General features: G+C 40.1%; 2 protein-coding genes across 4 annotated transcripts in view; both read left to right on the forward strand.

Moving 5' to 3' along the window:
• The window catches only part of setd1a (SET domain containing 1A, histone lysine methyltransferase), a 28,854-nt gene extending 23,863 nt beyond the window's left edge, over positions 1-4,991 (forward strand). For 2 of the 3 annotated variants that reach the window (XM_034309705.2, XM_034309703.2), the window contains exon 21: positions 2,551-4,990. In XM_034309705.2, coding sequence (XP_034165596.2) covers positions 2,551-2,724 — 174 coding nt within the window. In that variant the 3' untranslated portion in view covers positions 2,725-4,990. Of the gene's footprint in view, positions 1-2,550 lie in introns of all 3 variants that reach the window. The other variant, XM_034309704.2, reaches the window with a different exon arrangement.
• A 4,915-nt stretch (positions 4,992-9,906) lies between these two features.
• hsd3b7 (hydroxy-delta-5-steroid dehydrogenase, 3 beta- and steroid delta-isomerase) overlaps positions 9,907-17,722 on the forward strand; it is a 38,114-nt gene continuing 30,298 nt past the window's right edge. The window contains exon 1 of the mRNA XM_053239254.1: positions 9,907-9,925. The gene's annotated coding sequence lies outside the window, so the exon portion shown is untranslated. The remainder of the gene's footprint in view (positions 9,926-17,722) is intronic.

A 17,722-nucleotide genomic window follows, 5' to 3' on the forward strand; every position in this document is an offset into this window, starting at 1 on the left:
TTAGGAGATAAAACATCTGGCGTTGATTCCAAGTGTTGAATTTGCATTTGGTAGCTGTTCGTGGAAACTCTGACTATGCCATCCAAAGAGGTGTTGATGCAAGTGAAGGAGGCCATCATTAGGCTGAAAAAACAAAACACACCTATCAGAGAGATAGCAGAAACTTTAGGAGAGCCAAATCAACAATCTGGTACATTCTTAAAAAAAGAAGGAATGCACTGGCGAGCTCAGCAACACCAAAAGCCCTGGAAGACCACAGAAAACAACTAACGTGGATGATCGCAGAATTCTTTTCTTATTGAGGAAAAACTCCGTCACAACATCTAGCCAAGTCAGGAACACTCTGGAAGAGGAAGGCCTATCATTGTCAAAGTCTACAATCAAGAGATGACTTCATGAATGTAAATACAGACGGTTTACCTCAAGATGCAAACCGCTGGTAACACTCAAGAACACAAAGGCCAGATTAGACTTGCCTGAAAAGCCTGACCAGTTCTGATGCAAGATTAACTTGTACCAGAATGATGGGAAGAGAAAAGTATGGAGAAGGAAAGGAAGGGCTCATGATCCAAAGCATAACACATCATGTGTCAGACATGGTGGAGGCAGTGTTATGGCATGGGCATGTATGTACGGCTGCCAGTGGAACTGGATCACTGGGGTTTATTGATGATGTGGCTGCTGATGGAAGTAGCAGGATGAATTCTGAGGTGTTTAGAGCTACTTTCTGATCAGATTCAGTCAAATGCTGCAAAACTGATTGAGGAGCTTCAGCAGTACAGATGGATAACAATCCAAATCGTACCACAAAAGCAACCCAGGAGCTTCTTTTTTTTTTTTCATCCCCCAGACACCAGACATAGCATAAGGATACTATACATGATCAGATGTCCGGAAACAAAGAAAATAATAATAATAATAATAAATAAACAATATGAAGTAAATATAAATAATATTCCCCACCCCCTTTCTTTTACAATACCATATTGCCTGCTTTCATTTCTTCAACAAACGTTAAGAAAGGTTGCCAGATTTTATAAAATGCCCCAGTAGACCCTCTAACTGTATCCCTAATTTTCTCCAGCTTAAGATGGTACATGACTTCCCTTATCCAGGGGCTGAATGTCAGTGGAATAGGGTCTTTCCATTTAATCAGTATCAGTCTCATAGCCAGAAGGGAACAGAAGGCCAATGTTTTAATTTTCCTTTTACTAAAACTAATGTTTTCCTGAGACACACCAAACAATGCAATAAATGGGGATGGCTCTACTACCTAACTCTCCAAATAGCCCAGAGAAGGTCTCAAAGATATCGGTCCAGAACATGTAAAGTCTTGGACACGTCCAAAATATATGCAGCAGAATTGCGGAAGCCTGCCTGCATCTATCACAAACCCAAGAGCTTCTTAAGGTAAAGAAGTTAAATGTTCTTAAATGGTCGAGTCAGTCACATGACCTCAACCCAATTGAGCTGCTTTTCACTTACTGAAGACAAAACCGAAGGCAGAAAGACCCACAAACAAGCAGCAACTGAAGATGGATTTGCATCCAAGTGTTAAAAATAATCCTAATCTTTATGATTATATTAGTTTGTCCAATTACTTTTGAGCCTGTGAAAATGGAAGGATTGGATACAAAATTCCTGAACTGTAATTCCTAAACGGTTAATTCAATATTTTTGTTAAACCCCTTGAATTAAAGCTGAAAGTCTCCACTTCAGTCACATCCTGATTGCTTCATTTCAAATCCATTGTGGTGGAGAACAGCGACAAAACGACCGAAATTGTCACTGTCCGAATACTTACGGACCTGACTGTATATGCTGCATTCGATTCGCATCGTAAGCAGCAATACTATATATATATATAAAAAACCTCTAACGCTAACTAGTTAAATAATGAATGACTTAAATAATGCACTGATCAGCGTAAAAATTCAAATCACTTATTTTTATTTACGTCGCACCTGCTCGGCTTCGTTCTCCGATTCGCAAAGCGAAAGGTCACGTACGACTTATTAAATCTGTAAACGAAATTCTCTCTTCATGCGATAATTCAAACAAATTTGTTAATTAAATTCAAATTTGTTATTTAAAAAAAACGGATCCTGTTGTTAATATTATTAGCATGTTATTTTTTCATGTTATTAGCAAGAATTTTTAAAAAATTACAGCATTTATTTTCTTTGGAAACTTGTATAAAATGTCTTTTTTTTTTTTTTTTTTTTTTTTTTTTTTTTCCTCTCCTTACTAAAATTTACGTAGGTTTTTTTTTCTTAAATCATTATCATTGAAAGCTAGCACTAATTAAATGACAATTATTACCAAAATTAAAGTAGCTGCAGAATTAACGCTGCTAGCTACCTGCGTTCCGTGACATTAGTAGCTAAACCTAAAGTTTTACCAGCAAGCTAGCTAACATTGGGGTTAAATTTTAAATCGTGTGTTTATTAGAACTACAGCGTCAGCGCTAAACGATCACTCGTTACTGTCTGTAAAAATGCGTATGAAATTGTTCGCTAACTTTGAATTGTTGCTTGTGATGTTCTGCAGCCGAACTGCTACGCGAAGGTGATCACCATCGAGTCCCAGAAGAAGATCGTCATTTACTCCAAGCAGCCCATCGCCGTGAACGAGGAAATCACGTACGACTACAAGTTTCCCATCGAGGAGAACAAAATCCCCTGTTTGTGCGGAACGGAGAACTGCCGAGGAACGCTCAACTAAAGCCCCGCCCTCTCCCCTCCCCCTTTCCCCACTGCAGGACAGCCGCACAGCATTATGGGTAAACATGTCTCGGGAGTAAATACCACAGCTTGGATACATTTCCGTTGTTTTATTATAGCTAACGGACATGACACGCCCACAGTGTGTCTCCATAGCGACGCCATTTCCTAAGGTTTTTTTTTTTTTTTTTTTTCTCCCTCCCTCTCAGAGCTCTGATTGGTGGATTCCGATCATATTTAAACTTTTTTTTTTTTTTTTTTTAAAAGCACGGATCTGTTTTTGAAGTATTGTCATTAAAAAAAAAAAATAAAAAATCCTCCTTCCTTGTCACCTGTGCAAAAATAATGGCACCCACAAGAGGTTCAGAACAACGTGGCGCTTATTTTTCACTTCCTGTCTCGGCGATTCTTTCAGCTTAAAGGTGAACGAGTCCAGAAAGATGCTCCGCTATTATTATTATTATTATTATTATTATTATTAGCTTCTAGACTTATTTTTCTCCCAATTTTGGCCATTTTAAAATAATTTCAGACAATAAACTAAGCCATAAAAGGAACGTTCCTGTAGCTACATCATGACGTTGCATCTACGCCCTGTAGTTAACGTTTAACTTTACAAATTACAAATTCATCAATCGTAGCGCATTATATTTGTGTATATATATATTTTCCCCGTAGCTAACCACACAGCTCGGTGTTAGTGTTATCGTAGCTAATGTTAGCTAGCAAATCATATTGGACTTTATTTTCTGTAGTTAGCTGTTTGTTTTTTAGCTAATAAACTCCCCTTGTTGTAACTCTAGCTAGCTAATAATCAATAATTATCATCAAACCAAAGGAAACATCCGTGCTTTATACGGGATTGTTACGTAAACAAATTTTTTTTATCGTTAAAATTAATTTTTCAGTCTGCCGCGTGACTATGACGTGACGTAAGTATTTTTAGACAGTGGAGTAAACTGCTAGCTAACGAAAACTACAGAAAAGTACCTGGCATTGTCGTTAAAAAAAAGAGAAAAGAGAATGCGACAGAATTTAATAATAATAATAATAATAGAGAGTTTCTGGATCGTTGTTTTCATTCTCACGTGATTTATTTTATCATATCAATATTTCCGAACTTTTTTTTTTTTTTCAGTCCTGCAGGTTTAACTCCTCCCACTTTTTTTCCATTTTTCTTCACGACACGGCGCTCAGCGACTTCTTTCAAAAGGACACCATGTAATGTGTGTGTGTGTGTGTGTGTATATATATAAATAATATCATTACAGACTCGCACATAAAAGCAAAAAACAAAAAAACAAAAAAAAAGGTCAAAAATAAAAGTGTGTAAATATTGTAGAGGTGTTTGTTTCTCGTAGAAACGCACTGGTTCCGCTCTGTAAATATGTTCTTCTTTTTCCTACTTTTCCCCCATCGCCGGAAAAAAATTGTACATACCGATCATTCACTTATCTTATTTGTTTTATTTTTTTTTTTTAATTTGATGTATTTTAATATTATTTGCAATATTTCTCTTGTATTAATGCGTTGGATCCTTTATTAATGGTGCATTAAAATATTTTTTAGAAAAACTGAAAACCAGCCGTGTTTTAATTCCTTTTCAGGGTACAGCTTCACTGATTGGTCAGTTTTCTCTGGTCATCGTGGGCGGAGCTTAAGCTAAACTGAATCAGCCAATCACAAACCTGGCTTGACGTAAATTAATTAAAGTTTGCCAAAAGGTTAGTTAACATTAGGCTAGCTGTTTCATTCTGTATCTAAAACAAATTAAAAAAAAATCATTAGCCATGTTTCGTTCCACAGGAACTTTTTATTTATTAAAAAACTAAAATTTTTTTGTCCATTTATAGCTACATGTAAAGTTAGCTCCTGTTCTTGCTTACGTTATAGCAGCTATAAACATTCGTCCTCTGTCCTGAAGATGTCGCAAAACTTAGTTGACATAAAGCACTGTCAAAGCACTGACACTGGAGACTCCTTCCATAAATGTTAAATAAACATCTCCTAACAGATCAACAATTACACGTTTTTTTAAAATTCGTTTATCATCTGTGGAGCGTCGACTGTAGTACACATCCCAGTGAATGAGCTGTTACTATGGAAACAATAGCGTATTAGTTATAATGAGCGCATTAATTGTAAATAAAGCTGTGATTTGCAGCTGCACTACTGTCAGAGCTGCTGTTCTAGAGAATTAATCAACACCCTCTGACCAATCAGGATCCAGCACTGTGGTGTAAACAGGCTATAAACTACAGACTGTGTAATTTATTTAGTTTGTGTATATATATATATTTATATATATAGTTCTGTGCAAAAGTCTTATTCACATGTAAAGAAATGCTGTAAAGACGCCTTCATAAATAATGAAATTAAATGTTTCTACATTAAAAAAAATCCTATAAAGACAGTAAACAGTAATAAATGAAACAAAGTCAGTATTTAATGTGACGATCCTTCACTTTAAAAAAATAAAGCAGTATCTGAGGTGCAGTGTGTGCAGTTTTATAAGGAAATGAGCTGGAAGTGTTACTGAGCATCTTGCAGAAGCAGCCACAGTTCTTCTGGAGACTTTGACTGTCGACTCGCTTCTTATTTCTGCAGCGAAACCCAGCAGCCTTCATTATGTTTTTATCTGAAAAGTGTCTCTTATGGAATCTGCTGCTTTCTTTACTGACGTACAAACATTTTTCTGTAACATTTCATTTTGTTTCTGGAAAACTAATGTTTGGAATCTAAAATGTTTTTGTACTGAATCAATAATGTAGAAGCCAGAAAATAAACATCTATAACAAAGTTTGTACTAAAATAAAACAAAACAATAGGGTGCCAAGACTTTTGCACAGTACTGTGTATAAAAGTGAAGAGAAATGGATGTTTATGGTCGTGTTTGAACCGTGTGAGTTTAACAGCGGGGTATAAATCCGGTGCTTCTGTGAACATTTCTGCTTGTAGATGTTTTGCGTGTTTTTAATGTTACTAAGCAGGAAACGTGGGGAATTCCTCCACACCACTTCAGAGAGACGTGAACACAGACAGTCTGGAAAAGAACAAAAAACCCTTTTCATATAAGAATGTTTAAGATTTAACACAGCTGGAGGAAAAGCGTGAGATCTCTATTACTGAAACATTCTCACGTATTTAATTAGAGAGGACGATAAACGACTTTCTGTTCACTCTCAGTTCCAGCTGCTACACTATCACTCCTTACACCACCGAGCTCCTGAACGCTGCGCTCTGATTGGCCAGGAGGTGTTGATTAATTCTCTGACAGTAGTGCAGCTGCAAATCACGACTTTATTTATAATTAATGCGCTCGTTGTAACTACTACGTTATCGTTTCTATAGTAACAGCTCATTCACAGGGACGTGTGGGGAAAAAAACGACGATGTGGTGAAGCTTTCTTAAAGTAAGGAGATGTTTATGTAACATTTAACATTGGAAGGAGTCTCAGCGCAGTGTCAGCGCTTTGTAACAGTCAGAGGTAAAGCTGTCACTTTAAGGTGTTTTTCCGACGTCTTCAGGACAGAGGAGTTTACGCTTCTTTGTGGTTTCTCGGTAACGTGATGTAACAAGCTGCTGGTGAGGGAACGACTGTTTATAGCTGCTATGACGTAAGCGAGAACAGGAATAACTCCTTCCCCGAACATTAAATTAGACGTGTTGTTCTTTTAATAATTTTTATTTTTAAATGTTACCATTGGCAAATTGCTGTGGTGTAAGAGGAATAAAACACTACGGGAAAGTAACTCTAACGCTTTATCACCCCACCCTGTCACGCAGTATTTTACTGTAACACACAAACACACCGTGTTTATTATTTACATAAACAAACCTTTTAAATAAATATCTAAAAATCAACAAGGATGAATATGAAATGACTATTAAAAGCTCCAGGAACATGTTTTTAATAAATATTTGAGTGAAAATCTACGATCCAGTCGTTCTGTGAGGTTTTTGTGGATGTCGAAAGAGTTTGTGTTGATTGCGCGTCTTCACATGAATATTCAGTTACTACATCGATGTTCTGATCATTCCCATGTGTGTGTGTGTGTGTGTGTGTGTGTGTGTGAGGAACCGACAGGCGGCTAAAAGTGTGTGTGAGGGGTCAGAGGGGTTGTCCAGTCGCTGGTGGGTTTTGTTCAGTGGAGGGCAGAAAGAATGTGCTGATGTCCTCAGCTGCTCGCTGCTGGGGTGTGACCCAGCGCCCGAAAGCCGAGAGCGAAACAGCTGACGCAAGGACACGAGGGTGAGGTCCACAGGGAGCCGAGACGCTGCTGGAGTCTTCTTTCAGACACGGATTTAAAATAAGCTCCTTATGGAGCAAGAGATGATTATAGACGGAGGTCACTTCAGCGGCGCCTTTGTGTTTTCAGAACGCAGATAAAGGTGACCAGGGGAAGCGGGAGCTCAGTGGTGACGGCGCTGGGCTGCTGAGTGGAAGGTTATGAGTTCAAATCCCAACAACACCAACACCATCACGCTGCTTCTGTCGAGCTCTGGAGCTGAAACCCTCAGCTGCTCAGCTGTATCCCGTCTCTTTGGCTAAAAGTATCAGCGAAATGAAGTAAATGTAGAAATGTGTTTGATCTGAGTGAAGCGTAAACTTCCCTGAAAATCACAAAAACACGCTTTCTATACGCTGCGCGCTTTATTTAACATCGTGATGGAGGTGATGGAGGTGATCGTGCAGCCTGAAGCGGCACAGCGAAGTGTTTATGCGTAATGATACTCATTTTACTCCAACTTGAGGAAACACAGAATACACACCGGATTGTTCAGGGATTTGTAATTACAGCGAGTCCAATCCTGACGTATCTGCATTAACACTGTAGAAAGAAAAGGATTGTCGTTTCGCCGTGTGCTGATTTCATGAATTATTGAAAAAAAAACAGTTATAAAGTTAATATCACGATCAAAACAAAATTCTATACAGGACAGAGTTGCTGTCTTGCTAATTAATCTAATTAATAATAATAATAATAATATATTGGTGCAGAATTAATATGCGCATAATGACATCATTGCCGTGGCGTCATAGTGATTTTTCTTATATATATATATATATATATTCGCTGGACTCTGTGATGTCATCACGGGCGTGTCTGCCGTGCTGCCGTTTAAAGCGTCGCTATTTACGCAGCTCTCAGTACAGAAAGTACGTCAGGATTCTTCCGTGTGCAACACACACCACGTAGCTACCATCAGAAAGGAAACAGAAAAAAAAAAAAAACGAATAAAAACAAACCTCACGGCGGGACGTTCAGCCGTTTTACGTTAATACGTGATTACGTTCGAAGATGAACACGTCAGTCACTTTTCTAGTTTTAAAATTAAAAGTGTTTGTATCAGAGAGATGAGCGCGAAAACAGATTTTGACAGAACGTCAATCAGATAAGCCACGCCCCCTAGTTCTTTGTGATGTCACGACACGTGAATTACGTCTAATGTCAGTTCATTTATTTCTGTTTAAACTCATTCATGACTGAAATGAGAGAAAAAGTTGAAAAGCGAAACTATTGGTAAAGAAGCTGACCACACACACACACACACACACACACACACACGGTTCTAATAAACACTGTAGCTATCTAGGTGAAACGACAGTTTAAACACAGTACGAGCAGCTGATGAAGAAATCAGGCCCGTGCTCTGCACATGAGCATTTCACAGGGTTTAGAAAGCAGGCCAGAGTTCTTCTCAGCTCACAGACAACTTCACTAGAACATTCAGAACATTTCTAAAAAGATTCACCGGCAATGTTACAAAAATAACGTTCCTACAATGTTCAGAAAACGTGATGAGGCTCGATAATGAGATACAAACACGCAGGAGACTCACTAACGTGAACCTCGACTGATCGTCTTCAAATCGTATAACAGTCAAGTTCCTGTGATTTTATAAACCAATTATTTTATGAAACTCAGTCGCTTCGTATTAATGACCTGAAGGAAAATTCTCATCCACATTAAATAAATCCTTACGATAAATTAAGACAAATAAGACAAGCAGTTCGGTTAGGAAAAAAGTAATGGCACCCTGTAAAGGAAGAGGAAGATGCGCTGCAGTGGCTGAGCTGCATTACTGGAAGATTTAGCGCATGCCGTGTTCAGGAGGCTCTCTGTCACCGTTTGTTGGCCGTTTTGTCGTTTTCAGCTCTCTGTGAGCTTTTTTACCTTTTATGGAGTTTTGTGGGTGTGGCTAAATGTAAACACACTGTCGTTATTTCGACTGATTGCTGTTTATCAACATGCGCATGCGAGTACGAAGAAAATCAGAGAAACTTTTGTAAATGGTGCAGAAATCTTTCAGTTCAGTTTGGCCCTGAAAACATTCACACACAACTTTACTGAGTGAGAAATGTCGTAAATGTCGTTGATAAATGCGCACCAACAGATTTTTACAGTTTATGTAAAATCAAATAAGCCACGCCCCTTGTTCATGGTGACATCATGACATGTGACTTAATTCTGTTTAAACTCAGTCATATATATATATATTTATATTTATATATGTATATTGTTATATAAGTTTTATAATCATACATCTCCTTTTCAGTTCATTAAAACCAAAACTACTGGTAAAGAAGATGATGAGTTTCCATCAAGTGACCCGAAACATGTGTGACACACACACACACACACACACACACAGACACACACACAGACAGACAGACAGGAAGCCGAGAAAACCTGATGCATTGAACTTTCGAAGAAAATTTCCTTCTCGCTGTTTCTTTATTTATTTATTTGAATGTTGTTTACTGTATTTCTTCTCATTTCTGCAATTTGCTTTGTTTGTTTGTTTGTTTGTATGTTCTCTACTCTCATTTCTATTAGTGATGAGATAATTGTAGTGTTGTTATATATAAAATATATAATTGTAACCCTACAATTAACTGATCACTAATAGTAATGAGAGTAGAGAACAAACAAACAAATAAATAAATAAATAAAGCAAATTGCAGAAATGAACAGAAACACAGTAAACAACATTTAAATAAATAAACGCAGTGAGATTATGATGTCTTTAACCCTCACCCTGTTTCACAGCTCATGCACTTCCTGTGTGTATGTGTGTGTGTGTGTGTGTGTGTGTGTGTGTGTGTGGTTGATGTATGAAAATAAAAATGAGAGGAAGCAGAATGTTTGTGCAGAAGCGAGACAGAAATTGAGAAGAGCGTCGTCTGGTTCATGAGGTGAGAATTTAAAAAATGAAAAATCGAACCGTTCAGTGTTAATAAGAGAACGCTGCGGTACAGAATTGATTTATGTTAAATATAACATTTCCCTTTTGTACTGAATGTGTTGAATAAAGCTGCTTAGTCGGAGTGATATCTGAGAGAGCAGACTGAGGTTTTGTGCAGCACACAGGGCGAGGAGAACAGCTGAGCATGGACTAAATATATTTTTAGATCACTGCATTTCAGTTGAGATCCACACTCACCCCCGTGCAGCTCTGATCCTTATCACGTCGCAGGTCCTTGTAGTGCGCTGAAAACCACACGGTAAGCGTGGGCTCCTTCAGCTCAAATTTTATCGATCACCCACAACCGCACACGGTACAGTGTGTGGACCATCCGAGACGTAAAACAGAATTCACACAAACCCAGAATTTACTGTATACAGTTAGAAAAGATAAGATATAAAACTGTAATATAAAGGATATAAAAGATGGCTGGCAGCAGCGATATGACTATATTTGGTATGACTATATTTGGTATGACTATATTTGGAATAAAGTGCAGATGTGTGCAGTTGTTTGTGCAATATAATGTGCAACATCAGGCTGAGGTAGACGTATTAAAATGAAATTGGCAACAGTTCTAATAAATATCTATAAACCTGGGTGATACGAGTAAATTATCAGGAATGTAGGTGGTGTGGGTTTTGTGAGAGCAAGTCCAAGCCTGACTGGCCTGTGGGAAGAAGATCCTCCTCGGTGTCTCTGTGTTGTACTTCAGAGAGAAGAGACTGTTGTTTGGATTTCTGAGGTCTTTCACTGTCTTCCTGGCCTTGGTCCAGCGCTGCAGGTCAGGGAGCTCGGTGTGGGTGATGCGCTCAGATGATCGCACCACCCTCTGGAGAGCCGTCTGTCCTGCTTGGTGCTGTTCCCAAACCAGGCTGTGATGCTCTCCACGGTGCAGGTATAAAAGTTCCTCAGCACCTTAGAGGGCAGTTTAAGGTCTAAGGTGGTAAAGACGCTGATGGGCCTTCTTCACCAGGGTGTTACTGTGACAGGACCATGACAGGACCTGCGTGATGTGAACACCAACGTATCAGAAGCTGTCCACTCTCTCCACTGAGGTCCCGTTGATCTCAAGTGGGTAGAAGATCCTCTCCTGCTTCATGCTGAAGTCTACTATCAATTTCAGGAGGAGGTTGTTCTCCTGGCACCAGTTCTCCAGGCTTATCAGAGATCAGGTCCACCACAACAGTGTTGTCAGCAAAGTGGATAATGCTGATAGAGTTGGAAATGGCCACACAGTCATAGTGAGAACAGGAGGAGGATCAGGGCACCTCCAGGGTTCTCTCTCTCTCTCTCTCTCTCTCTCTCTCCAACATGAGCCATTTATTTTGTTTTGGTTAAATATTGGCACTATCCTTACTCTGCAGATCAAAACACTTCCATGGAAAACTCTTTTTAGCATCTGAGCTGTTAGTGTGAGCGGTGAGTCATGTGTTTGACTCTCAGCTTTCTGAATGAAGCACAGAGGATTTTATGAATGAAGCACTCCATATTTTATAACCTCTGTGGAGAAGTGACGTGAGAAGGTAGAAGCAAGAAGAACAGTCACAGGTCAGAATACGATCGAGTGGGAGCTAAAAGAAAGAGTCGACTCTTACTGGTGAGCCGAGTTAAACGATTCTTATTCACATGACTCATCCTCATTAGTAGTGTTTTTTATTTATTTATTTTTTCATTTTCACATTGTGTCATGCTTTTATGTTACATCATATTACATTTCTCAGTAGGCTTGTGCTATATAACGATATTATCGTCTCTAAACGACGTTACACTGCCACGATATCCAGTAATGTTCACTCCACTTGTATTATATTACATTATATTATATTGACATTTCAGAGTAGTATGAATAGTATGTGATAATTAGATTTATGGCTGTAGTTGTGGGAAATTTGTGTAAATTTTCAAGACATTAAACAAAAATATCAATTAGTTAATTTTTTTAAATTTTTTCAGCCGGCAGTTTGTTAACAAAGTTTCACATCGCAATCTGTATCATATATCTTACAAATTTCCAAGTATCGTGGTATGATATTTTTGTCATATCGCCCGTCCCGTAATGACCCACTGCGTTATTCCTCATACGAAACAGATGACTGGTCGTTAAATCACCTTTTTTTCGAAATTATTTTTGTAGACACGTCATCAGTTCGAATTTATTTTTACCATCTTTTTTAAAATGTGGCACTGATATTCTGTAGGCGGATTTGTGTTGGATATCATGATACGCATGTCTTTACCGTGTCACTGACCCTTCATCTCTTCTCGTTCGGTTAGACGCAGCTCAGACGTAATGAGACGCCACTTTCTAAGTAAAAAAAAAAAAAGCTGGACCCGTTTATTTGGAATCAGTACAGAATCATTTCCTCAGTAATCAGCCTGAAAGCAACACGATAAAGAAGAAAACCCCAAAAAAAAGCCACAGATGCGGTTTATTCTCGAACACTGGTGTGTCCTGAACACTTGTGTTTAAGAAGAAAAACTCATTACACTTCATAGAAATGTGTGATGAAAGGCTTTACTTGGAAATCCGCTCTTGTTGTGAGATTTTGAAGCTCGAGTCCACGCTTATGTAAGTTAATGAACAGCTCAGCGTTCTGGACGTGTCTCTGAACTTCACCAGCACGTGCAGGAAGTGTAAGGAAGAGGTTCTGCTCTTCTGTCTGGTTCATGACCTATAAAACGTAGCCTTGTAGTTGGCCTTGAGTTTGGACCCAGAGAATGAAGTTCATGTTAAGCAACACACACACACACACACACACACACACATACGTTTGGTACTTTGGCCATGGACTGATGTTTGCATTTTCCTGAGACATAGATTCTCTCCACGTTATCTGGATGTCATGTGAGTCTGAGATGAGAATGTGTGTGTGTGTGTGTGTGTGTGTGTGTGCTGGAGGTCTTTATTTCCATACTATAAGAGGAACCTGCAATGACATTTACATTTAACTTCTGCGGAAGGAGTTTTATCTAAATGGATGTGCGAGTGAGACGGAACCTAATTCCAGCTCAGAGCTGACGTGTTGAAGGCGTCTCTGTGAAACTAATATCCGACTCGCTTCCCCTAAATTCTTCTGAAACTCTTCCTGCTCCATATAACCTAATTTGGTGTGCAAATGAACATGAAAATTAGTCCATGACGAGCATGTGTAGGTTACTGTCCTTTGAAATGACACGAGTGAGAGAAAAGGAGTAGTGAAGAGGTCCAGATCTTTCTGAAGGAAGCATTCGCTGTACAGGCTCCCGGGGCTTGGGGCTTTGTCAGCTCCTCTAAATAGTAAGCTAAGTAGGTTAGCTATATTCACTGCTCAAAAAAATTAAGGGAACACTTAAAATGATGAATTTCGATGAATGAAATATTCAATTTGAAAATCTTTACTTATATACATTGTGTTATTTGTTGAGAACAAAATGATGCCACAACGGTCAGTGGAAGCTAAAGTCATCAACCGGCAGCACACTGAGGGCTGGACTCAAAATCACACCCAAAATCAAAGTAAAAAAATTTAAATTACAGGCAGATCCAGCTTGCTTGATTTCATCACAGCAACTCATAATGTAAGTCAGTAGTGTGTATGTTCCCACGTGCCTGTACGCACTCCTGACAACGTCTGACATGCTCCTGATGAGGTGGTGGATGGGGATCTCCTCCCAGACCTGGATCAGGGCATCAGTGAGCTCCTGGACAGTCTGTGGTGCTACTTGGTGGCATCTAATGCTCCGATACATAACGTCCCAGAGGTTCTCAGTGGATTCAGGTCTGGGGAACGTGAGGGCCAGTCAGTGGCATCAATGCCTTCATCATCCAGAAACTGCCTACACACTCTGACCACATGAGGCCGGGCATTGTCATGCACCAGGAGGAACCCAGGGCCCACTGCACCAGCGTGAGGTCTGACACTGGCTCTGAGGATTTCATCCTGGTACCTAACAGCAGTAAGGGTACCATTAGCTAGCACGTGGAGGTCTGCGCGACTGTCCAAGGATATTCCTCCCCAGACCATCACTGACCCACCGCCAAACTGGTCACGCTGGATGATGTTGCAGGCAGCATAACGTTCCCCACGGCATCTCCAGACTCTTTCACGTCTGTCACATATGCTCAGTGCTCTCATCCGTGAAGAGAACGGGGAGACAATGGCCCTCATGCCACCCTCATGGAGTCTGTTTCTGACAGTTTGGTCAGAAACATGTACACCAGTAGCCTGCTGGAGGTCATTTTGTAGGGCTCTGGCAGTGCTCCTCCTGTTTCTCCTCGCACAAAGGAGCAGATCCCGGTCCTGCTGCTGGCTTGTTGCCCTTCTACGGCCCTGTCCAGCTCACCTCATGTAACGGCCCTTCTCCCGGTATCTCCTCCATGCTCTTGAAACTGTGCTGGGAGACACACCAAACCTCCTTGTGACGACACGTGTGGATGTGCCATCCTGGAGGAGCTGGACTACCTGTGCAACCTGATTTGGTTGCAGATACTGCCTCACGCTACAAGTAGTGACAAGATCCTAACAAAACACAAAACTAGAAACACATCAATCAGGAAGGATAAGGAGAGAGCAACTGTCTGTGGCCACCACCTGTAAAACCATTCACAAAAATCACACGAGCATGGAGAAGTCTCTGAATAAATGATTAGATCATTATATAAATAACCAGTTTAACAGCTAGTTTAATAGTTTAAGGTCTGTACTTTGTGCCTCATGGTTCAGTTTAGCATAAAAAAAACAAAAAAAAAGCTACAACCCAAAAAAACACGGCACGTTTGATTCACTTCCTGCAGCTGATTCGATTCCGAGTCAAATCACTTTCTCACGAGAGTTCAGCTGCACCAAGGGGAAGATCACACCAGGGTTCCATTAAACACGCTTAACATTAATATAAACAAGTCGGACTCGATCCCAACGGCGTGGACGTGGACGTGGACGTGGACGCCTCCACCACCAACACGTCTAGTGCTTCTTGTTACTAATGTGTGTTGCTCCTTTAAGAAATACCCTTAAAATACACTTCAGGCAGGAAGGAAGCTATTAAAGAAAAATGACTTCTAAGGTGAATTTCAGATGGACCGATGGCAAAAATCTTAGATTTCCAGAAAATTGCCTTAACTTCCTGAACATGAAAGGCAATGAAATGAAAGCCTTTATTGTCATTGTATATCTCTGTATACAACGAAAACGGGAGCACTGCTTCTGACTGGTGTTAGAAAAACAAACATATAACATTAGACAATAAATAAGACTAGAAAGTGAGCATGCTGTATGGTATTGAAGTATGAATGTATGTACAGCACGTGTACAGTACAGTATAAAGCGTACATGTATATAAGTAACATGAGCGTGTAGGTAACATCTCTTTTTGACAGACAGGAAGGAAGCGATGAAGAAAAACTGTTTCACACATTTGACCTTGCTGTGACCTTGATCCTGTTTGGGTTGGTTCTAAAATCTAACCTGCAGGTTACACTGATCATTCCATTCTTTATAAAAGCCCTCGCTCTTGAGATATGGTGCTAATGACAGACGCACGGACTGCTTGTTCGCGTTTGGTCGTTACAGCTGGTCGTATGTGGTACGGAAGCCTATGAGGGACATTTCCACAAGCCCACCTCACCATGACCTTTTGAAATGATTTGAAATCGGCTTTAACCACACAGAAATCTGGTTTCAGACAGATGATGTAGAGGAAGTACTGGAGCAGGTCTGAACACGGCGAGGCAGAGCTTCCATTTCAGCTTGACGGTTAACTGGAGATCAGACAAGGGCAGTTCCAGCAGATTGGTTTCTACAGAACGATCAGATTAAACCTGACTGCAGCTGACTGGGCAGACACAATGGCTGACTCAATATCATATCAGCTGTTGATGCTTTTCCTGGATGTTGTGGTGATGGTAAGCGTGATCATGAACTCCGACTGTATGAGGGGCTAAACGTGCCAAACACGGCCTTGTGTCCTGTCATCTGAATGAATCATACAGCAATAATGAGATTAGTAAAAATCACTGATTTTAAAGTTTCCAAAAATCTTCATTTTGTCCATGTGTATGCTTTATCCAGGCTGAAAGTGTAGAGGATGAATGAAGAAGGCTGTTCTTTTGTTGTTTCTTTGACGCTAGCTCTGCACCAGTCAGTGCTACTCAGCCAAAAATCCATGGAGATAGATGACTGAGAACAAAACCAGGGTGAGAGGAAAGAGGGAGGGAGAGGAGATGAATCAGAGCCGGACACCAGCAAACAATAATGCACTGAGACCTAACAGAATAGACCTGTGTTAATGAGTGCGTCGGATAATGAAACAAAAGGTCACGCATTCCATTATAGTCTACACGTTTAGTCTGTTTAATCTGTTTCTATTTATAGCAGTCTGACGTGTTTAGAGCTGGAGAAAGGAAGTAGCAGCTTCAGAAAGACTTAATAGTGAAAGAGTAAAGTCAAGGATAGATTTCTGTATATAAACACATGTTTGTACAGCTCCTGAGTGACACAACTGAAAAACATTTAAGCCTTCAACAGAACCGAGTGAGTACAGAACCGAGTGAGTACAGAACCGTGAGTACAGAACCGTGAGTACAGAACCGTGAGTACAGAACCGAGTGAGTACAGAACCGTGTGAGTACAGAACCGTGAGTACAGAACCGTGTGAGTACAGAACCGTGAGTACAGAACCGTGTGAGTACAGAACCGTGAGTACAGAACCGAGTGAGTACAGAACCGTGAGTACAGAACCGTGAGTACAGAACCGTGTGAGTACAGAACCGTGAGTACAGAACCGAGTGAGTACAGAACCGAGTGAGTACAGAACCGTGAGTACAGAACCAAGTGAGTACAGAAACGTGAGTACAGAACCGTGAGTACAGAACCGTGAGTACAGAACCGAGTGAGTACAGAACCGAGTGAGTACAGAACCGTGAGTACAGAACCAAGTGAGTACAGAAACGTGAGTACAGAACCGTGAGTACAGAACCGTGTGAGTACAGAACCGAGTGAGTACAGAACCGTGAGTACAGAACCGTGTGAGTACAGAACCGTGAGTACAGAACCGAGTGAGTACAGAACCGTGAGTACAGAACCGTGTGAGTACAGAACCGTGAGTACAGAACCGTGTGAGTACAGAACCGTGTGAGTACAGAACCGTGAGTACAGAACCGTGAGTACAGAACCGAGTGAGTACAGAACCGTGAGTACAGAACCGTGAGTACAGAAACCTTAAACCTTAAACCTTAAAGCATACACATCACTCTGAGTTAAAACGTGAAGCCTTCAGGATAGAGGAGTTTACGCTTCAATACGGTTTCTCTGTAACGTGACAAGCTGCGTTTTTTTGTCTTATTAACTTCAAGAGAGAGAATAAAGAGAGGCCGGTGACTGTTTATAGCTGCTATAACGTAAGTGACAACAGGAACTAACTCATTTCACAGACGTTCCTTCTTAAATAAATCTAAAACTGTAATCGTTGGAAAATTGCTGTGGTGTAAGAGGAATAAAACACTCAGGGACGTGCTGTTAGGGGAAAATAATCAACAGTAAGAGTACTTCACTTCATCAGTCTGTATTTTACTGTAACACACACACACACACACACACACACACACACAGTGGGTTGTGTTGATTGTTAATGTACAGCTTTGATTATAATTACTTGGGAAAAAAGAAAAGAAAAAGGAAATTATTTCCAAAAATATGATAACATTCATTCTGTATACTAATTACATCAGCAGTGCTATTGTCATATTTCTGTGTATTTATTCTACCTC

This window comes from Pangasianodon hypophthalmus, chromosome 13, assembly GCF_027358585.1.
Source record: "Pangasianodon hypophthalmus isolate fPanHyp1 chromosome 13, fPanHyp1.pri, whole genome shotgun sequence".
Taxonomy (NCBI): Eukaryota; Metazoa; Chordata; class Actinopteri; order Siluriformes; family Pangasiidae; genus Pangasianodon; species Pangasianodon hypophthalmus.